This window comes from Henckelia pumila, chromosome 1, assembly GCF_033568475.1.
Source record: "Henckelia pumila isolate YLH828 chromosome 1, ASM3356847v2, whole genome shotgun sequence".
Taxonomy (NCBI): Eukaryota; Viridiplantae; Streptophyta; class Magnoliopsida; order Lamiales; family Gesneriaceae; genus Henckelia; species Henckelia pumila.
Window position 1 is genome coordinate 85,451,506 of NC_133120.1, and position 25,766 is coordinate 85,477,271.

A 25,766-nucleotide genomic window follows, 5' to 3' on the forward strand; every position below is an offset into this window, starting at 1 on the left:
GAGAGAAAATTATGTTTCCACTTTGATTCGGTTGCTGCCAATACAAGATTTGTGTCCAAAATCTCGGTCATCAGATCTTGGAAAAAGGTAAGAAGAGATCTTTCCATATTAGCGTAATCTTGCCGACTAAGTTTCGGGATTTCACAGATGTCACATGCACACGGAGGGTTACACCTTGGATTACACGTTGCACTTGAAATTACATAAATATCATTGATTTATTTTGGAAAGAATTTTTTCAAATAAAATGGAGGGATAATTTTGTAATTTCATGTGCAGTATGTAATCCAATGTGTAACTCAATGTGCATGTAGCATTTCCCTTAATTAAATTTGTATATATAGTATTACGAGATTCCGGTATCCACGAGATACTTCTAGATTTTGTTTGAGATACACAACTAGTCCAACTATGTTAGAATTTAGAAGGCTACATTGATCCAGACATGATTGGTAATATTGACTCTAGAAATTCCTCATTCGAACATTTGATGACATTCGCAAGATCATTAGCAGCTTCACGATAATAAATTAAAAGTGTGTGGCTTTATCGACTGCATAAGCCAAGTAAATAGCCACAACTGAAGCATATAAAAATTATTATGGTTGTAGAGGTTTCTACTTGAGTTAAACTTAAGACAAGATAATTTTACACTCTAGCTACTCTGATAGTCACTCTAATAGAGTGTAATTCATATATGTAAGAACTCTAGTACTTTTTACTAAATAATATTGATGTAAAATATCATTAGATTGTGATGTGTTGAACTATAATTTGTTACATATGTGAAAATACATACCCATGAGAATGGTTCCAAGCAACATGTATACGAATTAAGTCTTTGCCAAAGGAAAAGTTGGAAGCCGTACGTGTACGTGGTGAGTCTGATTGAACATACACAGCGAGTTTGAGGGGAGAATTGTTAACATTCAAACCTCATTTTAGATTTAGGGGGAGAATTGTTAACATTAATTCAAACCTATATATATTTTTTTTTTTTGGATCTAATCCAATTTTTCAAAATAAGTTATCTAGTCAACTTCAATATTGAATACTCACATGTTTCACCTAACTAACATCCAAAACTTTTCTTATAAATAAACACACATCGCATGTTTCAAATCACCGATCCCGAGAAAAGCAAACATATACAAGCATATATATATATATATATATATATATATATATATATATTGATTGAGTATTGTATAGCGCCTAATTTTTTGGATAAATTTTAATATGTTCCATGGTTGCAACACTTTCTGATATTCCACATTAGAAAAAAAAATATTATATTTTAGAGTTATAATTCCATTTTAAAAGTGAGATCCAGTGGTAATTCAGGAGTTATTAATTTTGAAGTTCTTGAAAGAATTATTGTTGTTTCCTATTGTTGATTAATGAATGATTTGAATCCATTATTGATATTATGGAGATTATTTTCTGTGAACTTGAGTCACGTGGTTTTTTACTATTTAGGTTTTCCATTTCGTACGTATTTAATATCCTAATTGATATTGAGTTTGGAATAATTTAATCCGAATTATTGTTAAAGGAATAAGAATCAACGCGTTCACATTACGAAAATCATTTAATTAGACTAGCTACCTTCCCCCAACAATATATGTACCATTGTTTTTTATGTGATGCTCGTACGAATAGTAATATTTATGTTGTGTGGGGTGCACTGATGTACGTACGTAAGCTTAAAATAAAGGCAGATTTTTCACATGCTCATTTCATTGTACTAATTTTCTTTACTCCTTCAATTTGTGGCTCTCGTTTCAATTCATGACATTTTCATTATCACAAATCAATTAACTTACCCATTATTATTTACTTATATAAGCTGGAGGCTCAATGCAAGCGAGCAAAAAGTACCCAGAGCCAAAAAATTAATGGAATTCAATAATTTGAAGCGCATAGTCATATATTTGATTGAATTTGTTCTTCTGGTATTGTGGAGGGTCTTTTGCTACGTGTTTGCGAGTGTAGCCAGCCCTTTGAAGAAGTTCTGGAGTCGCTCACAGCTGAAAATTATAACCTGGGAAATGGAAGGTCTCGACCCAAGTTATGTTTTGCCAGAAGAATTATGCAGGCTCTACAGATCTTAAGGTTTGGATCGAGGTCTGATCTTTTGCTTAATTCATTTAGTCGCGTATGTATAACAGTACGTAGTACTATTATTCATCCATATTTTTACAGGATCTATGTTTCGTAACGAAAGAAGATCGACGACGACGAGGAGAGCAAAATCAATGAAGTTAAGATATTTGTCAAGGCTTGGAGGTAAATTTATAGACTCGTTTCAATTAAGTTAAGATATTTTTCTTTGAAATGATTCTGAATTCTGTCAAACATGGCAAGCAACTGAAATTAATTAAGACATTTATGTTTGTCTAGTAATTATAAAGTTATTTAGTAGTAAATATGTTTTTGCAATTTTTATCATAGAAGGCCGCCGCACTTCAGAAGAGACGTGAGACGGTGAGAGGAGTTATTTCCAAATTTCATATTTAAAGCAAGACAAATTGTTTCACCGTAAAAAATTTTAAATACAGTTTCATGAGTCAAATTTGTAAACAGATGTCTTATTTGACTACTCGTAAAAAATTATTATTTTTTATATCAAAATATTACTATTATTTCACCCAAGAAAATAATTTTCGTACATAGCGAAGGGGTTACATAATACTGAACATATTATGATATGAGATTATCATCATTCAAAGTGAAAATTAATAAATAGTAGTATAGTACTATAGCCTGACAAAATTGTTTTTTTTAACATAGATTAAAAAAATATTGGAAGACTTGGGATACCAAAATAACAAAACAATTCTTAGCCATTTTTTTGTCGAGGGAATTCTGTGCTTTTTGTTTGAAAATCATAATTTAGTAAAATCGTGATCAAATAAACGTGATGTAGATATCATATAAAAAAATAGAGATCATCGAAAAACTGGACCAATAGGGATTCACGTCACATGATGCTTTCCAAAAGCTATGAGTGTCTGGACAGATGGCATAATCACGCCATAACAAACTAGCACGCTGAAAGCACAAAGTGTGGCTGGGTAGACCTATGTTCAAACACAACATGATCACGGGCAAGCCATAAACTCCAACATATCACAGTAAAAGTACAAAAATCATCAGACTTTCCTTGGCCTGCAATCCAACAAAATAAATCCAAAAACGTGGTTGCCTGAGAGGTGAGAAGAAGAGGCCAAATAGAGGAAAGTTTCCAAACAAATTTTTTTTTTTTTAATGCCAAAATGCGTGATATGTATCATACGGGCATGTTTTAGTGACTAATGCTGCTCTTGGGGTAGCTAACCCAAGAGCATTTGGATGGACCAGATCAGGGACGGAACTATATGAGGTGCTAGACTGGAGCATATAGTTAGTATATATATTTATTGAGTATACGTTTATTGAGTTTTATATATATTTATTTGTAGTTAATTGGATTTTTTTAATTTATTGATGTATATGAGTTTTATTTCAAGTTATTTAGGCTTCTAAATTTTGTGTATATATAAATTATTTCATGGAACATTTAATATATTGAACATTATATGCTATTGAGTGGAAAATAACATCGTAAATACAAAATAAATCTATAATTATGTACATTATGATCATATTCAAAAATTTATACTATATAAAATATAAAACAATTATTCAAGTTATTTTAAAGAGAAAAAATATTTATTAATTAACACATCAAATTTTCATGAATTTTTTTATAAAATACAATTTAATTATTGAATTATATTCACTATTGAATATAGAAAATATTTATAAGGATATTAATATATTAAAATTTTGTGTCATTACTAGCATTATTGATGTTCAATTTTTTTTTAAAATTATAAACAAGTTGAAAGATATATGAAAAATAAAATATTAACATATATCTAATATGTATATTGACCCTATAATTTTTATTCATTTTTTAATATAAAATTAGCCCCCCTACGCCAAAATCCTGGTTTCGTCCCTGGACCAGATCACATCAACAGATCAAATCAATTGATCTACAAAGAGATCTAGTTTATCTAATTGCTCTTGGGACAGCCACCCCAAGGGCAGCATGTACTGGACCCTAATCAACATTGTTTCTTGATTATGATGTCAAATACACATGCAGTATATATCTTGTAGGAAGAATTTTGGTAAATGGGATCATACCTATATAGGTAGTGGACCAAAGAGCATCTTGAAACGCCTACTACTAATAAAATGCGGAAAAAAACTTTTTTTTCTTTAAATAATACTATACATATACGCCCATACATATATGTATATAAAAATAACATATATTTCTTAAATAACCTGAAAAATATTAAATAAATAAATAAATCCTTAAAAATGTTTCATGCATCAATTTAAAATGATAAAAAATACTGCTGAAAAATCTCATACGCGGAAACAATAGTAAAATAAATCATGTTTCAAAACTCAATGCAATAATCTAAATAACTGCGACGGTCACGGGGTCCACTGCTCCTTGAGCTCATACGTCCTCACCACCGGTAGGAGCTACATAAATGTCATTATGCTCACCTGCACCATATAAGCGTAGTGAGCCTAGGGGCTCAACATGTCTAATCCTTTATAACAAGGTTAAAAATAATGCATCACGTAGATACTAATACATATACATGTACATGAGCATGCATGGAAACATTTTTCATAACATAAATGTTGAATCATAAATCATAAACATAACATAACTTTCTTCATCATACATAACATAATTGAGCATGTCATAAACATAAAAACTGAGTATGGTCATATCCATGAATGTGACTAATAACTGTGCCGACTGATCAGTCTAAAGAACCATCGTACGTGGCGGTGGATAAATCCACCTCTATGCTGGTAGTAAACTACCTCTGTGCCAGTGGTAAAACCACTTCTATGCCGGTAGTAGAACTACCTCTGTGTCAGTGGTAAAACCACTTATATGCTGTCACATCACTTCAATTTCCATAAAAATATTTTTCATGCTCAATTCTTAATCATAAACACATCATAAAATATTTCATGTATGGATGCACTTAAAATATGTCCGTAATATATATTTAATTAATTTTAATAATAAATATATTTTTACTTAAAATAGACTTCATGCATAAAAATAAATAAATATATATTCCGGACTTAGTTTATTTTCATGGGTTGGTCCAGACTGCTGATCACTCACTCTAAGCCCATTAAACTTAAATAAAATCCAATAATCATATTTTAGCCCAAATAACTTAATTAAACTTAACTTGACCTAAATAAAATATTTAAGCCCAATTACTTAACTTAAGCCCAATAAAACTCTAGACTGGCCCAAAATCCACTTACTGGCCCAAATATTCTCATGGACTCCCAAGCCCATAAAAATCATTGTGCTAACTTAAATAAATTATTTAAGGCCCAAATAAAATTATTTGGAGGTCCAAATAATTTTATTTCTAATTAATTGGCCCAAAAACCAATTAAAACATTAAACATTTAAAAATTAAAATACTCAAGCCCGGCCCACCTAACCCGGACCCGTACCGACTTAACCCGACCCATGACTACCTGACCCGACCCAACACTCAACCCTGACCCATAACCCGACCCGCCTAAAGCCTAGACACAACCTTAGCTTTTTTTTTCCTTAATCCTAACTCACGGCAGCCCTAAGCGACTTTGGAAAAACTGACCGTGCTGCCTACTCCGGCGACCTTTGGCCGTGAAACCACTTTCCATACTTAGCCAACATCCAGACGGTTCTAACCCAACAAATTTTACCTCAAACGGAGCTTTGTAGAAGGAGAACGAACCAAAACAATCTACCCCTAGTTTCTGCTCACGCGCAGAACGCGACCAGAAACTTCAGGCCATTCGGCCACCCATCTCCGGCAACCACCGGCCGGAGCACCACCTGAAATATCTTCCCCAAGGTCTTGGGGTTCTAACCCCATTGGAATCATCCTAAAATACGCCCCGTGGACCGAGAACGAGCCAATCTCCCAACGCTGCGCGATCTGCTGCACCCAACTTCTTTGGCTTCGGTTCCGGCCCTTCTTGGCACAAACCCCCTGCCTCACTCGATCCTACAGAACCTAAGACACGATCCTAACCACAGCCAACAGCCTGGACCCGAGCCACATGAGAAAAACGTGATCAAACCTTGAAGAAAACAAGAAAATTCATGCACGTGAAGGAGTCTATGAGATTTTTCAGAAGAAGTTCAGTAAATATCATGTCAAATCCATATAGTCTAATGAAAAACGTGAGTAGTAGCTTATATGGTGGTAAATGAAAGGAATTAAACATGCCTTTTTAATTGATTGACGAAGGTGGATGCGTATACGGGTCCCCGGGACGACGAACGAACCAAAATCTTCAAAACTAGAGCTTGATCGGCTATGGGGGATGAGTTTTTTGCTAAGAGGCGTGAAAAGGGGTTGAAGAAAAGGGTGGAGGCGTCTGATGGGGTTTGGAATAGATTAGGGAGTGTTTTAGGTTTAAATTTTGGGTAGATAATATATTAATAATAGATATTACTCAAAATAAAGATATTATACCTTAAGCAAAATCTTTAAAACTCTTAAAAATAATAATAATCTGATACTAAAAACTATTATCCCGAAATTAAGACTTAAGAGATTTTTAAATATTAATAAAAGTCAATAAAATGACTTATTTTGGCTAAAAATAAACCCCTAAATAAATATATAATTAAATACTAAAATTTTCTTGACAAAATACCTTAAAATATTATTTTAAGGCTCATAAACTCATAAAATATTTTTGGCTAAGAATTTTGGTATCTCGTCCGTCCACGGTCCCGTCTACGCGATCAAATAACTTATTTACTCAAAAATCTAAAAATACAATAATTACGGGTTAAATGCTAAAATAAATTTTAAATCATGCATATAATTCACATAATAACACATAAATGTCATTTAAACCAAATATAAATTTTTAAATAATTATTTTCCCTAATTATGCATGCGAATTTACGTATTAAAATTTCCGGGTGTTACACATCTAATGGTGAAAATTTATCAATACTAGCATAATCGCACATGCGTTGCGTGTGTATAAAATCATGCAATATATTTAATATTGTATGTTATATATAAAATAATATAAAAATAAATTTATATTTTTTATATCAATTTATCTTATCTACAATGTTTAGTTGAGAAAAATATGAAAATTTGAAATATCAAAACAAATAAAAATAAAATTATAATATTTATATTACATAAGGGCAATTTCGGCAATTTAAAAGATGGTGTGTAAGAGGGAGATTTTTTATATATAGGGAGAGAAATGTGGGTATACCATTTTTTTCAGTGGACTCCACGTACATTGATTATTAATTTCCACCCTTAGATTCAGAATAAGGCCGTACTACCTATACAGATAGATTGAAATGATCCAAATGGATTTTAGGTTGTGCTTGGATAGAAGAATTTTAAATCCATTGATTTCAAATATATTCAAATATATTTTTGTTATATATAGAAGGAGCAACATAAATTTCAAATCTACTCATTTCATGTTTATATGATATTTCATGTTAGTTAAGATAAATTTCAAGTCCATCCAATAATGAATTCATTTGAAATGCATTCTACTTTATATAAGTAATGTGTAAATAAGTAATGTATAGATTTAGGATTTGATCTATTATTTCATTATTAACAATTAAATAGAATTGAAATACATAAATTTGAAATTCTTCCATCCATACACAACCTTAAAAAATTTGAAAATGAATCCGAAAGCTCATTACAAATTAAATCATCTCAAGCCTCCTCGTTGTACGTACCATACGCATGTCCATATTATAATATTACATAGGAAGAAATATGTCTATTATAATTTAATGACCCAAATTAATCATGTATTGAATGAAATCGTACGTATATCACATAATATGAGTATTGAGGAAATAATACGTATATATTATAACACATGAGACAAATTATCTTGTTGGAAATAATAAAATCAAGCATGTACAAAGTTCCTTTTATTTCGAAAGGGTTTCAAAGTTTTAACTCCAAAACTTTTTGTAATAAATTAATTTTTCCATAAAAAAATTTAAATATTTATTTATGCTATCGTTAAGGTTGAGAAAATCACTTTTATAAGTCACGTCATATCAATTTTTTTTATCCAAAATACTTTTATCATATAATATCATTATTTTATAAATAAAACAAATACCGATAAATTGGTGATTAGAAAAAAAATATAACATTAAATAAAAATTACGCTAATAATATTAGATTTCATAATAAAATTCATTCTATACAAATACAAAATTATATATTTTATTCGAAACAAATTTAATTTACATGCACGGGGCCGTACATCTTATATATGAGTTTTATTAGTATAATCATTTTTCACAAAAATAATTTAAGGTAATTTAATTAAATTCATTCGATAAACACAAAAACTCATGTGAAACAGTTTCACATGTCAATTTTATGAGACATATATTATATTTAGGTCACTCATAAAAAAATATTAATTTTTATTATAAATATAAATAAGCTTAACCCATCAGTCCATCACAAAAGTGAATAAAGATCCGAAAGATGGTCTCACACGATACCTATTCTTCGATAAATTGATGAAGGTGATGATGTCGTTACTTGTTTCATGATCAATTGTTAAATATTGGCTCAAAAGTCAAAAATCAAAAATCAATAGCCAAATTCTATTAAAACGATGGTATTTGCTTCAAAAACCAAACCCAAATAAAATCGAAAGAATCGTTGGTAAAAACTCGAACCATCACTCCACAAAACCGGGTTCAAAAAATAAATAATAAATAATAATAAAAATGACATCGCAGAACCAACCTTCCCCGGACAAAATCGGCCGCCTTGCTGGTAAATGATAACAAATTTCAACTTCTCCACCAAAAATGGATAACCTCTCAACTATCGGAAATTCTTTACCAAATGCAGCGGAACACTACCAACGTACAAAACATCTTAGATCTTTTGAAGAATCCAAAGCAGGCGTCAAAGGGATAGTTGACAGCGGAGCTCTGAAAATCCCCAACATTTTCGTTCGACCATCCGATGAACTTGCCGACGAATCGAATCACATCCCCTCGGATTCGTCACAAGCTCCGGTGATCGATCTAGGAGGAGCCGGCGGATCAGATGATGATCAACGCAAGACCATTGTTTCCGAAATCAAACGGGCATCCGAAGAATGTGGTCTTTTCCTCGTGGTGAATCATGGGATTCCTGAGGGGGTTTTTGATTCGATGCTGGATGGGGTGAGGATGTTCCACGAACAAGATGTTGAGGTAAAGAGAGAGTTTTATACTGAAGATCGGATGAAGAAGGTGAGGTATGGAAGTAACGTTGACTTGTACAGATCCAAGGCTGCTAATTGGCGTGATTCGTTGACCATTTCCCTTCAGAATTCTGATCGGATCGAGCCTGATGAGTTTCCCCAAATTTGCAGGTGACCATTTCCCTTAATGTTAGTTTCATGTAACTTTAATTCAAACATTTTGTAGTACTGTACTACTGAATAGAAAAATCTCAAATTAGTTTGTTCGATCACATTAATCAGGGATTCAACAATGGAGTACATAAATCAAGTTACAAAACTGGCACAAACTATATTCGAGTTATTATCCGAAGCTCTTGGCCTGGAACCACATCGCCTAGGCGACATGGAATGCGCCAGAGGACGAACATTCATCGGTCACTACTATCCGCCCTGCCCCGAGCCCGAGCTAACTATAGGCACGAGCAAACACACCGACCCCTCTGTCTTGACAATTCTTCTACAAGACCACGTAGGAGGCCTCCAAGTCCTGCATAAAAATCACTACATTGATGTGAAACCCCTGCCTGGAAGTTTGGTTGTGAACATTGGAGACATGTTACAGGTTGGTTAGTTAGTTAATTAGACCCTGTCAAATATTGTATGGGACATTAGATCGAATATATAATAAATTAGATGTCTCACAAGTCACATTTTTGTTGTACATATGATCACATATTTATTTTTCAGATAATATCAAATGATAAGTTCATAAGCCCAGATCATCGAGTTCTTGCCAACCGGGTCGGGCCAAGAGTTTCAGTGGCGGGATTCTTTATTGGTGCCACAATTACTGAGAGAATTTATGGGCCGATAAAAGAGTTGATATCAGAAGAAAATCCCCCAAAATACAAGGAGTTTACTGTAAGGGAGTATATCTCCAAGTTTTTCATGAGGCCTATTGACAAGTCTGGGCTTGAAGAATTCAGGTTATAAGTACAACGCATGTATGCACGCACTTGCTGTCAATTTTATCTTAAATTGGGATTTTAAAAATAAATAAATAAAAAACAGCTTCGGACTGTGTATCATTGTTGAACTTATCTCACAAAAGAGGAACTTGGAAAACTAATATATATGTTGTGTGTAATGTTGGTTTTGGGACGATTATCATTTGTAAAAGAAAACTTGGGATAAAAACATGAAGATTTATATCACATCGTGCGATAAAAACATGACTAAAATATTAAATAATTTAAGATATTGATAATACATTTCATCAAATTTTATTTGATGATTAGTATATCAACTTATCTTTATTTACAGAAAAATATTATTTTTACTCAATTTATTAATTTTTTTTAAAATAAACACAAATCTTGCATTCTTCAAAAAATTTCACAATCCAAATTTTACAAACACAAATTAAAAGTAAGACAATTTATCGCAGGCATAATACAAAATTATTATTTGCAACTTAATCATAGTTTAAATTACAAATTAATCAATTAAAATAAAAATGTTATTATTTGTCCATCGTTATTCCTCGTGTTATTAAATTATTTTATTCACATCCAACACATTAAACATGTGAAGACGGCCGCCTTGAAAAACAAGATGACATTTTATAATAATTCAAATTGAACACGCAAGCCTTAAAAACACAATATTATCTTTTCAGAATTGGATTAAACTTCTGCAACTTCACTCGCATCAATTTGATCAAATTAAAGTAATCAGACTTGTTAAGAAACAAGCTACAGCTAGCTAGACTCTTTTACGTACTTGATCTGATGGCAGCAAGATCAGGAACAGATGTTTTTTCAGTTGACCAAGAATCTGAGAGGATCAAAATGCTTAAATCCTTTGATGAAACCAAAGCTGGTGTCAAAGGCCTGGTAGATTCTGGAATTGTCAAAGTTCCCAAGATTTTTGTCAGGCAATTCGAGGAGCTCCCTCAAGAATATTCTCACTACAGGAGTACTGATCAAATCCATGTTCCTGCAGTTGATCTTGACCAAGTTCAGAAACCCGACAAGCAAAGATTGGTGGATCCGGACCAATTCAAGGTTCCTGTGATAGATATCAGTGACGTTCACAGACCCGACAGGCGAAAACAGGTCGTTGAAGAAGTGAAAATTGCATCGGAAACATGGGGATTTTTCCAGGTGGTGAATCATGGGATTCCTTTATGCGTTCTTGATGGGATGATAGATGGCATTCGTGAATTTCATGAACAGGACGTGGAGGAGAAAAGAAAATATTACACGCGGGATAACACGAAAAGTGTGAGATTTTACAGTAGCCATGATCTTTTTACATCAAGAATAGCCAGCTGGAGGGATTCTTTATCCATGTCATTTTCGGACCCCGATCGTCCAACTGATCCTCAGGAATTGCCCGCTGCTTGCAGGTGTGATTACTCACTTTTCCATTGAAATTAAACTAATTTATCATTCCTTGTTCTGCCTAATACTTGATTCCTCATAGCAAAGCATGGATTCTAAGGTGATGGAACTCGGTGGTTAATCTGATAATCACGTACCATAGGATTCCTCATTACCTGTTTATGTCTTCAAACCACGGTCAATTTTTAATCTATGGTTGACTTTCATGCTGCGCTCTATAGGTTTCAATTTGTAGTTTTCAGGCAAGAATACATCGACTGTCAATTGCTTAAGCACATAATTCACAGGGACTCAGCTATGGAATACTTATTGCTTAATGCTTGATTCCTCATAGCAAAGCATGGATTCTAAGGCGATGGATTCTGATGTCTTATTACCTGTGTTGATGTATCTAACACATCACTTATTTTTAGAGTTTGCAAACACTATCTATATATGGTTGACTTTCATGTTGCACTCTATAGATTTTTAATTTGTTGCTTCCAGGCAAGAATACATCAACTTTACCAATTGCTTTTGCACGTAATGTGCAGGGACTCAGTTATTGAATACTCGAAACATATGGAAACCTTGGGAAATATTCTTCTTGGATTGTTGTCTGAGGCTCTAGGACTCGAAACCGATCGCTTAAAGAGTATGGAATGCTTGAAAGGTCATCGGTTGTATGGTCATTATTATCCAGCATGCCCTGAGCCAGACCTGACCGTTGGTACACCCAAGCATTCAGATGCCGGGTTTCTCACAATTCTTCTGCAAAACCACGTCGTGAGTGGTCTCCAGGTTATGTATGACAACCAGTGGATCGATATCCAACCTATTCCAAGTTGTTTGGTCGTAAACATTGGAGATCTTCTCCATGTAATATCCTATTCTCAAATTAAAATAATTATTTTTCCGCGTTTTTTGCTAATTCCTTTGCTAATTTGGCATAGTTGGTATCAAATGGAAGATTCAAAAGCAATAAGCATAGAGCAGTTTCCAATGGCATTGGACCAAGAATTTCAGTGGCATGCTTTTTCTCAGGACCTGTAAACGAACATAAGATTTATGGCCCCATCGACGATCTGATAACAGAAGAAAATCCCCCCATTTACACACAGATTGTGTTGAAGGACTATTTCACCAAGGTCCTGAATACTGGAATCGACCATTATCGGGCACTCGATTACTATACGGTCTGAAGATAGCGCAGTTGTCTTCTTGACGCTTTAATTTGCACCTCGTTGGATTGATATTGTCATCAAGAATTTGGTTTCATACTCAGTGTACTAAATTACTAGCTAGTAACCATATCCCTTTTCACTACAAAACAGAGAATATACATTCGGCCTAAATGCCTATTATTTCCTACGACGTTTTAGCTATGCTCTAAATCTAATACTATGTATAGAAAAACCGATGGGCGAAAAAAAAACATGTATTGTTTGTTAGTAAAAGATGAGAAATGCATTTTCAAATCCTGTGGAGTAAATTTCTTGATCACATTTGATTTTGCTTTCATGATATTTGGAAGCGTAGCATATCTGCAGGGCTGGTTCAATCTCAAGTCGGTGTTGCGCAGATCACAAGATGCAGCAAGAACTTGTTAATGTACCCCAAGAAATGATTGAGATGTGAAGTATTGTTCTTAAGAAATAAGGCTCGAGAGTTCAGAAAAGACTCCAGAAAATTGGAAGCTTATAAGCACGAATCTTATAGCTTATTTGACACTTTATTTTGTCGTATTCGTGCTTGTTTGACATTTTTATTCCGAGTTTTGCGCTTAAATCGTCATATTTTTTGTGTTTGTAGGTTTGACTAAGATTTTAGAAGAATTGAATATTGAAGAAAAAGTCAAACATTTCAATGCCACGTTGAAACTTGGCCGGAAGACACGGAAAAATCATAAGAGGCTAGGAGGATTGAAGATAAATTTAATGCACGGACCCTCTGCATGCTTTGGAAGAGGGTCCGTTCACCTTCGAAGCAATAGGGGGTTGAAGAAAAATAATGCACGGACCCCGGGTACCATCTGGAAGAGGGTCCTTTTACCTTCGCAAAAAGGGATGTTCATCACAGAAAAATGCACGGACCCCGTGCACCGTCTGGAAGTGGGTCCGTGTAGCTTCGTAAATTGTTTGGGCTTGGAATTTAAATACACGGACCATGTCCGGGGTCCGTGTATATCGCAGATATGGAAAAAATAATTCGTGCAGAATTTGGGAATTTTGGAACTCTGATTATTTTGGGCAATATTGGACATTATTTTGGACGAAAATAAGGTTTTTTTAGAAAAAATATAAAAGAAAATAAAGCCCTAATTGAAGAGGACTTTTGACTCTTAAACTTTTACCAGATTTCAGAACTGACGGCGGATAGCAGAATTGAAGAACACAAGCAAGATTCGACATCATCGCTGAGGTTTTCTTTATTCTTCTTTTTCTGATTTATTTATTAAGAATTCAAACATGAGAATTTTGTCTCTTTTTGATATTATGGAGTAGTCGTCCTTTGACCGGGGCCACGATAGGGCCAGACTATTGATTCTTGTTTATGGAATGGATTGATTGATTTTTGAGTTATGAAATATTTATTGATTGATATTTGTGCATAATTCTTGCTTTTAATCTGGCCAATTAATTGCATATCTGTTGTTCGATCTGGACTTGAAAAAGAAGAGATTGTGAATTTAGCTTCAAAATTATTGATCCACACATGTTTAAACCGACTAGAAATAGTATTCGGTTTCAGTGTGCGATTTAGGCGAAAGCTGAAATTCCATAACTCGTGAATGCGTTTTTGTTTAATTAAATTAAATTAGAAATAATTATATGAAAATAGGATTATTAATTCTAGAAATAGATTAATAATTATTCTAGGGAATTTCGTCGTGAATATGAATGAGTCTTGTTTGATTAAATCCAATACATGACAATTATCGATGTCTGATACCGTTGTGTGTTCCTGGTCATTTTCCAAAAATTTGAATCAGTCTTATAGTTTTTCTTCTCATTTATATTAATTTAAACTTCTACTTTAGAATAATTTAGTTTATTTTCATTAGTTTAATAATTCGTAAAAATCCTTTATTTTAATTTGCCTAGATTAATTTGAATAGTCTATATCTTAGTATTTAAACATTAGTCTCTGTGGGATCGACTTGGACTCTGTCCAACTATATTATAACTTGACCTAGTTTACTTGCTAGAATTTTTCCAACCGAAATCATCGGTCAGAAGCCCTAAATGAATTTTTAGGATAAGGTCCTATATAATTTTTTTTATTAAAATATGGATTACTTCAACTAATAATTAAAATTCTTAATTCTTTGCAACTAAAATAATAACATAAAATATTGCTTTGAAAGAAGAAAAAATCAAACTTAAACTAAAAAATAACTCAATGAAGTCCTTATACAAATAAAATAAGAATAATCAAACTAAGAAAAAATAAATAATTTTTTTGTTGCTAAAAATCTAACAAAAAAATTACAGATTATAATTTAAATATTAACAAATGCAATAATAATTAAAATCAAATAGAGTAAATATCAATCTAAGAGCCGAATAATCAAATCACAAGATTCTACTATCTAAGAGACCAAAACCAAATCAATTATTAAAAATAAAAACAACAATCATAATATACAACTAAACAATAAAATCATTTCATATTTAATAAAAATCGACCGAGAGTTGATCCAATTTAACAACCTAACTCAACTGAGAAAAGAGTGTTTTTTTTAAAAATAAAGAGGTTTTAAGAAAAACAAAAACAAAAAATTAGCCACTGTTACATTTTTACATAAAATAATTAAAAGAGATTTTCGGATGTTTAATTAATATAAAAAACAATAACAATAATGATAATAATCATAATCATAATAGCTTTTGAAAAAATTAGGCCCCTTGAACCGCCTATGCAATCATGCCTGTTCCATGAATAAAGGCAACTTGGACATTATAATAACTAATATTTCACCCGTGCGATGCACGGGTTATATCTTGTGTATAATATAATTAAATTGGATTAAATTAAAATTTTGACTATAAAAGTAAAATGTAAACAAATTTAATTTTACAGTGAGTAATTTTTAAAAAAAGTCATACATGGCAATTTGTTCTTGCACGACACATCTGAAGAACCACCCACTGGTTCATCACCAATTGTATTAAAAAATGTCATCATTTCGTCCACAAAATTTTTTCACAAAGTGCATGGAAATTTGTTGTGCCTAAAAATTTATTGATAGACATGGAAAATATCGTAATTAAACTTTATAATCACCACATAAATTAAATATTAATTTAAATTTTTTTTTACTCTAAATATTTAATGACAAAATCAATTAGCTTTGTAGGACGACCATTGATTTGTTAGGGTTGTCTCTTGAAATCATTGTCCCAATCACATCTAGAAAAAAAAAAATAACACATTAAAATATAATAAGAAATTTTAAGATCATTAAAATACACTTCAAGAATAAACGTACCAAAAATTTCAGATTCATCGATGATTTCTGCTGTCGTCAAATCTTTGAAGTTCTTGAATTCAAACATCTTTGATGAAAATTTGTGATCTTCTATTTCGCTAACATTGGTCTTATAGATTAGATTAATTTTGTAAATGTTAGATGTGGTTTTGATTTTCATTTTATTTTGCACAACTATCATATTTTTGATAGCATAAAGACGACCTTCTTTGAGTATTGGCCTCAATTTGTCAATGACATTATTTTTTATAGTTGCATGTATGCGTAATCCATGAAGTTGAGAGGGAAAAAAAAAAGCTAAGTGAGGTTGAAGATAAAAATAAATATCAAAAGGTTAATAAAATTAAAGCACAACAACTGAAATTTTAATAGAAAATAAATATAAATCTCATAAAGTTCATGTACCTCAATATCTTGGAATATACATTCCATTGTTTGTTTTTCCTTGCTTCGGTATGGAGGTAGATTGTAATAGCGTATTAATCTTAACTTCAGCGCCCAATGTCAGTCTGAAAGATTAATATCACAAATAACTTGAAAAATGGTGTCATTTTGTATGTATTGAACAGTGATTATGTATACTGATTCGAGATTCTGCGTGACAATTTGAAGAAGTTAAATTCTTCACAATTTAGGTGTTAAATATATGTTTATTTTTAAAATAATAATTGGGATCTAATCAAAATTGGAAATGTATCTATTTTTGTTATTATTTTTGATTTTATTGTTTTAGTTACATGTTGAAATATTATTAGTTATTTTGTTCCATTTTTTTATTATGGAGATTACATAAATAAATTTATTTTTATTGTAGATAAATATATGTAAATATTTATACGGTTTATACATGTTTATAAATCTATAAATTTTGGTATATTTAGAATAAAATAGTTTGTTATAAATATGGTTAATAATAATTCAAAATAAATATTTGAAGCTTTGTATATGTATGTTTTCTGTAAATAATATTTTATTTATCTTTTTTAGAAATCTTTAATATTATTTATTTTATGCTTATTTATACAATAATAATTGAGATCTAATCAAAATTGAAAATGTATCTATTTTTGTTATTATTTTTTATTTTATTGTTTTAATTACTGGTTTAAATATTATTAGTTATTTTGTTCCTTTTTTATTATGGAGATTACATAAATAAATCTATTTCTATTGTAGATAAATATAGGTAAATATTTATACGGTTTATACATGTTTATAAATCTATAAATTTTCGTATATCTAGAATAAAATAGCTTGTTATAAATATGGTTAATAATAATTCAAACTGAATATTTGAAGTTTTGTATATGTCTGTTTTCTGTAAATAATATTCTATTTATCTTTGTTCAAAATCTTTATTATTATTATTATTATTATTATTATTATTATTATTATTATTATTATTATTATTATTATATCATGTATTTTATTATAGCAAATTGAATATTTACAATTTTATATATGCAATGATCATGGAAAATCGTTTTAATATACTCTTTTAAAATTTGAACTTTCATAAATATGATAAATATTGCAAACTAAAAATGTATTGACCGGTGATTATGTATATTGATTGATAATTTTACTTAAAATTTGAAGAAGTTAAAATCTTCAAAATTTAGCATTTAAATATATGCTTATTTATACAATAATATTTGGTATCTAATCAAAATTGGAAATGTATTCTATTTTTGTTATTATTTTTTATTTTATTGTTTAATTACCGATTGGAATATCATTAGTTATTTTGTTCCTTTTTTATTATGGATATTACATAAATAAATCTATTGTTATTTTAGATAAATATCTGTAAATATTTATACGATTTTTATAAATCTATAAATTTTCGTATATCTAGAATAAAATAGTTTGTTATAAATATGGTTAATAATAATTCAAAATGAATCTTTGGAGCTCTCTATACGTCTTTTTTTAAATAATTTTTTTATATTTTTTCGAAATCTTTAATATTATATATAGATTATTTTGTATTCTATTATAGCAAATTGAATATTTGCAGCTCTATATATGCAATGATTATGGAAAATCGTTTTAATATATTCTTTAAAAATTTGAACCTTCATAAATATGATAATTATTGCAAACTAAAAAATTTTCTGTTAATAATATTCAATTTCCATTCATTGTCCATCTTTCATATTATTAAATATAATCTTTGTATTTTATTAAAAAAAAAAATCAACCTCCGAAATTAAAGACATTTTAAATATTAAAAAGAAATTAAGTGATTCTTTCCTTTACAGTACATTTTATATGTAATAATTATTAAATCTTCTAATTTAGTTGTATTATAAAATAAATATATTAATTATTAAAAAATTATATATTAAAGCATTATTTAATATGTAAGAATTCCTAAAATTATTGAATTTGTGTAAAGTAATTAAGCAAATTTTAAAATTATAATTTATTTATTATTATATTTGTATTATTTATTTATCTACATTTTAAAGTGAAATTTTTTAGCAAAACGCTAAAAAATATGTAATTTTCGTAAATTATATGAGTTATCTTTATAAATTATATATATATATATATATATATAATATATATAATGTATGGAAAGAATGGAAAATTTCGTTGCATTTAAAACACAAATAGAAATAAGTTGTGTCTGTTTTCCTTTTTTAGCTAATTAGTTTTGGCGGAATTTTACTATATTTGGCAAAAACTCAGTTATTATATATACTAGTATTTCACCCGTGCGATGCACGAGATATTATTTTATATAATTAACGATAAATATTAGTGAATATGAAAATTTGAATAAAAATATTAAATACAAATTATAGCTAAATGGGTTTTTTTAAGAATAGCTAAATGAATTATATATTTTACAGTTAGAAAACAAATTCTTAATTCTCGCAAAGTACATGGTAACTTATTGTACCCGACATAATGTTTAATCGATGACATCTACACTTTTCAAATCTCTAAAGCTCTTGAATTCAAACATTTTCAAAATAAAAGTATCAATCGAAAATCTCGCATACATTTGTTTTAGTTATAAATTTGATTTTATATTTTAGTCTATTTTATGCAACAATTATGTTTTTAATAGCAAAAGGATGATTTTTTTTATGATTGGTTTACTTTCCCTGTGACACCATATTTTATTGTTGCATGCATGCGTGAACCCTGTAAAATAGAAAAAAAAATTATATTTACATTTATAAATAGATAAATATTAATAAGAAAATATATATACAACTCAACATCATGAAATATGCATCACAACGTGGAATCAATCTTTTTTTCATAAGAAATTAGATCGTAACAACGAACCAATCGTAGCAAAGCACTCAATGCAATATTGAAGTGTCTACTTAAAAAATAACTCTAAGAACAATAAATGAGTCATTTGTGTATTTTGATTGAATTATTATATCATGGTTTTGTATTTGAACATTATTTGTAGGTATCATGATTTTGTATTTGAACACTATTTGTAGGACCGGGCGCTTGCCGCTTTACCAAAGACTATAGCTGGTGGTAATGGTGCAACTCAAATATTTAAAACTGCACAACAACTCATGTGTCATGGTTTGATTGCTCTATCCAACAGATAATTATTGTACCCCAAAAATCTTCCTCTCAATAATTGCACTCCTTAAAATCAATGATAATCGAACACATGACATTGGCTCTGATATCAATTCTAGGACAAAAGACTTGTCGCTTTAACAAAATCTATAGCTGGTGATAATGATGCAACTCAAATATTTTAAATTACGCAACAACTCAAGTGTCATGGTTCGATTGCTTTAGTGAAAATTATTGTACCCCAACAGTATTATTTATATATTACGTGTGTGTTCATATTGAAATAGTTAATTTTCTTGTATATATGATAGACTTTTCAAATTTTCATCAGTAAAACATAAATTGTGATTTGATATACACACATATAAAAATTATTGAGCATTTCACACATATATATGTTGAACTATCAAAATTTGATTGAGTAGATTGTTATATTTTGCATATATATATATACACATCATATATGGAATATTTTGCATATATATTATAAATATTTCAAAATCTGAACTGAAGCAAGTTTTCAGACGTATTTTACTCCATAAAAAATGTGTAATATTTATCTCTTTCTTTTTTTATAACATAAGTATATTTGAACCAAATTCGACTTTCTAAATTATGTAAACCAAATAGCATATTTTGAATTGAAAATTTATATATTGTTATATTTATTTACATAAAAACTACCGTGAGACCGTCTCACAGATCAATTTTTCAAAATAGATCTTCTATTTGGACTAGTATTTCACCCGTGCGATGCACGAAACATTATTTTATATAATTTTTTTTTGAAAGGAAAGAGATCTTATAATATTATTGAATCAAATCCTTAATTACAAGATCTATCATCCAATACGAAAATTGCCCACGAGACCAAACAACGATTAAAATAAATAAAAATTGGTTAAATGGATTATATATTGTACAATTAGAAAAAAAATTGTTCACATAAAGTATATGGTAACTTATTGTTCCAGACAAAAAATAAATATAGATAAAAAAAAAAATCTCACCATAAATGAAATGAGAAATTTAAGAAAAATTAAATTTACACTAAATCTTCAATGACAAAATTAATAAGTTTCATAACACGATATTAATTTATCTATTTTGGAAAGAGTCTCTTGATACCATTTTGTCAATGACGTCTAAAAAATTAAAATGATAAAAAATGTGTTAGATTAATATAACATAAGTAAAAAATTAATAATTAAACAAAGAAAATATAAAATAATATATATTCATAAAGCAAGAAGAAGAGAAATAAACGTAACAAAAAATTTTGTTGAATTAATAACATTCACATTTTTCAGATATCTAAAGTTCTTGAATTCAAATATTTTTGAAAGAAAAAAGTATAATTAAAAATCTTGCATACATTTGCTTTAGTTATAAATTTGATTTTATATTTCAATATATTTTATGCAATAATTATGTTTTTAATAGCAAAATGATTATTTTTTTTATGATTGGTTTCACTTCTCTATGAAATCATATTTTATTGTTGTATGTACGTGAACCCTATAAAATACTCATATTTTATTATTATATATATGCGTGAACTTATTAAAATAAAGAAAAATGTAAATTACACTCACATTTATAAATAGATAAATATCAATAAGAAAAAAATATATATACACACCAAAATCAGTAAATATGCATTATAACCTGGAATCTACCTTGTTTTCATACAAAGGTAGATTGTAATAACGAACTAATCATATGTTAAACACCAAATGCAAGATTGAAGTGTCAATCAAGGATAACTCTAATCTTATCAAAATAAATGAGTCATATGTGTATCTTGATTGACTTATTATATCATGGTTTTGTATTTGAACACTATTTATATATTTTGTGTGTGTTCAAATCAAATGATATTTTTCTTGTATATATGGTAGAATTTTAAATTTTCATCAGTAAAAACGTTAAATTGTGATATGATACACACACATAAAAATTATTGAATATTTTACACACATATATATGATGATGTTGTCCACATATCGTGCCACCTAATGTGCCCACACACACATATATAATATTATTTGATTGAATTATTATTTTATGGTTTTGTATTTGCATTGTTTATATATTTCAATTGTGTTCAATTTGAAATAGTAATTTTTATGTATATATGGTAAATCTAATAAATTTGAACCGAAACAAACTTTTAAGCGTTTATTGCTCCGTATAAAATGTGTATATAATTAATATTGATATATTTCTATTTTATAACATGATTATTTTTTAAACAAATTATACTTTCTAATTTATATATGTCAATGACACATCAAATTTTTAATCGAAAATTGCTATATTATTATATTTACAATATTAATTATTATCTATTTTTTATTATTAATTTTTTGGCAAATCAAATTTCTATTAAGTAAGTAAATCTAAAATCAGTATTTTTGTACGATATATATATATATATATATATATATAGTTTGTTATGCTGACCACCCACCGTACCCACTTAATGTGCCCATCATGAGGTGACACTCAACTATTGCATGTGTTGAATTGTGCATCCAATAGTTGAGTGTCATCTCATGGTATGTTTGTGTATTTGCATGAAAATGTGAATCAATCTAAAAGAAGCAAAATTTAAAATGCATTTATGTAACTTAATTATATATATATATATATATATATATATATATATATATATAAATGATATGGTGAGCAACCACCGTGACCACCCATGTGAGCACAAGCTGATGTGTCACTCACCTATTGGATGTGCATGATGCCACGTCAGCAGGTGCTCACATGGGTGCTCACGGTGGTTGCTCACCATATCATTTCTCTATATATATAATCAAAGATTGGTATGCTATCATGCATAACATTTATGAAGTTTATTGAAATTTTAGTATATATACCAAATCTAGAATTTTTATATATAAAAAAAATCGGCACATTATCATATATATATATATATCATTTATAGTAAATTTTACATATACATGGATAAAAAAATAAATTACAAATTCATACATAATCATATATATCATTTATGGAAAATTTACATATAGATAGATTAAAAAATTAAACTTCATTAAATTTAGTGATAACATCGGATTAAATTTCAAATAAATTAGTGATTACGTATAATTAAATTTCAAATTTTGCACTTAAGGTTAGTACTTTCATGTATAGTATTTGCGGAAATTTTCATAAATATATGAACAAAAAATATTAACTGAAATACCATAAAAAATTAAATGAAATTAAAAATGTTAATAACATGATATAAAATTTAAAAGTAGAACAAAATATTGTTATATTATTATATATAGTGTTTACGGAAATTTTCACACATATATGGACAACAAAATTAACTAAAATAAAAAATACTGATAACATCCGATTAAATTTAAAATTTTTAACCAAAAATTGATACATTATCATATATTGTATTTATGATAATTTTCAGATATAAAAAAATTTTAACTGAAAATTGAGACAACATTATATATATAACATTTAATTTTCACATATATTTTGAGAAACAAAAATTAAATGAATTTTTTTAAAAAATATAAATTTTATCAAATTTTGAATCGAAAATTTGTATATTATCATATATAGTATTTATGTATTTTTTACACTCAAAACAACTAATTGAAATTTAAAATAAGGATAATATCTTATTAAATTTCAAATTTTGACTAAAAAATCATCATCATTATCCTCATTATTAATTATTAATATATATAACATTAATTCACATGGTTTCTTGTTTTACTAATTACATTTTGGCGAAAAACTACTATATTTAGTAAAAACTCTGCTTTTATATAGATATAGATATATAGATAATCCAAATTTAACAAGTAAGGATATTAGCAGCCTTAAAAAACAGCTGACATGACAATATATTGTCCAAATTTAACACGTGAGGATATTAGCAGCCTTAAAAAATAGCCACACGCGACCAATATCTTGAACACATCCTGGCCCACCGTTCCGCACGTTCACTCAGCCTACAAAAAAACAATATTATATTTTCAGAACTGGATTTATATAACTTCACTTGCATCAATTCGATCAAAGTAACTAGACTTGCTAACAATTAAGCTACAGTTGGACTCTGATCTTTTACGTTGATCTGATGACAGATGTTTTTTCAGTTGACCAGGAATCTGAGAGGATCAAAATGCTGAAATCCTTTGATGAAACCAAAGCTGGTGTCAAAGGCCTGGTAGATTCTGGAATCGTCAAAGTTCCCAAGATTTTTGTCACGCAAGAATATTCTGATAATCACTACAGGAGTACTACTACTGATCAAATCCATGTTCCTGGAGTCGATCTTGACCAAGTTCATGAGAAACCTGACAAGCCAAGATTGATGGATTCGGACTAAATCAAGGTTCCTGTGATAGATATCAGCGATGTTCTTCACAAACCTGAAAGGCGAAAACAGATTGTTGAACAAGTGAAAATTGCATCAGAAACATGGGGATTTTTCCAGGTGGTGTGAATCATGGGATTCCGTTTGGTGTTCTTGATGGGATGATAGATGGCGTTCGTGAATTTCATGAACAGGACGTGGAGGAGAAAATAAAATATTACTCGCGGGATAACACCAAAAGTTTTGATCTTTTTACAGCAACAACAGCCAGCTGGAGTGATTCTTTATCCATTTCATTTTCGGACCCCGATCGTCCAACTGATCCTCTGGAATTGCCCCCTGTTTGCAGGTGTGATTATTACTCACATTCCCATTGAAATTAAGCTAGCTAATTTATCACTCCTCGTTCTGATTAATACTCGATTCCTCATAGCAAAGCATGGATGGAATCTGATGTCTTATTACCCCGTGGCCGTGTTGATATATCTAACACACTTCAATCTATATATAGTTTGACTTTCAAGTTGCACTCTATAGATTTTTAATTTGTTGCTTAATTCCAGGCAAGAATATATACATCCAACTGTACGTACCAATTGCTTTTGCACGTAATTTGCAGAAACTCAGCTATTGAATACTCGAAGCATATGGAAACCTTGGGAAATATTCTTCTTGGATTGTTGTCCGAGGCTCTAGGACTCGAAACCGATTGCTTAAAGAGTATGGAATGCTTGAAAGGTCATCGGTTGTATGGTCATTATTATCCAGCATGCCCTGAGCCAAACCTGACCATTGGTACACCCAAGCATTCTGATGCTGGATTTCTCACAATTCTTCTGCAAAACCACATTGTGAGTGGTCTCCAGGTTATGTATGACGGCCGGCCAGTGGATCGATATCCAACCTATTCCAAGTTGTTTGGTCGTAAACATTGGAGATCTTCTCCAGGTAATATCCTATTCTCAAATTGTTGATGAATTAAAATAAATTTTTTTTTTCCGCCATTTTTGCTGATTCATTTGGCATAATATAGTTGGTATCAAATGGAAGATTCAAAAGCAATAAGCACAGAGCAATTTCCAGTGGCATTGGACCAAGAATTTCAGTGGCATGCTTGTTCTCAGGACCTGTAAACGAACATAAGATTTATGGTCCCATCGACGATCTGATAACAGAAGAAAATCCGCCATTTGCACACAGATTGTGTTGAAGGACTATTTCACCAGGGTCATGAATACTGGAATCGACCATTATCGGGCATTCGATTACTATACGGTCTGAAGATAGCGCAGTTGTCTTCTTGACTCTTTAATTTTCACCTTGTTGGATTGATATTGTCGATCAAGAATTTGGTTTCATACTCGGTGTACTAAATTACTAGCTGGTAACCATATCCCTTTTTACTACAAAAGAGAGAACATACATTTGTCCTGTATGCCTATTATTTCCTACGACTTTTTAGCTATGCTCCAAATCTAATACTATGTTGAAAAACCGAAGGGCGAAAAAAAAAACCCTGTATTGTTTGTCAGTAATAGATGAGAAATGCATGTTCAAATCCTGTGGAGTGAATTTCTTGATCACCTTTGATTTTGCTTTCATGATATTTGGAAGCATAGCATATCTGGGCTGGCTCAATATCAGATTCTCAAGT

The 25,766-nt window shown here is 30.0% G+C and overlaps 1 protein-coding gene and 1 pseudogene across 1 annotated transcript; both read left to right on the plus strand.

Annotated features, from left to right (window-relative positions):
* The first annotated feature begins 1,739 nt into the window (after nucleotides 1-1,739).
* LOC140867191 (uncharacterized) lies at nucleotides 1,740-13,185 on the plus strand. Its single transcript, XM_073272269.1, is given in 9 exon segments — nucleotides 1,740-2,127; nucleotides 2,206-2,289; nucleotides 8,988-9,498; nucleotides 9,610-9,931; nucleotides 10,057-10,295; nucleotides 10,421-10,482; nucleotides 11,047-11,719; nucleotides 12,248-12,626; nucleotides 12,629-13,185. Coding segments are annotated over 8 exon segments (2,532 nt in total). The 5' UTR covers nucleotides 1,740-2,127; nucleotides 2,206-2,210; the 3' UTR covers nucleotides 12,896-13,185.
* A 10,648-nt stretch (nucleotides 13,186-23,833) lies between these two features.
* On the plus strand, nucleotides 23,834-25,632 carry LOC140875321 (1-aminocyclopropane-1-carboxylate oxidase homolog 1-like; annotated as a pseudogene).
* Nucleotides 25,633-25,766: the final 134 nt, after the last annotated feature.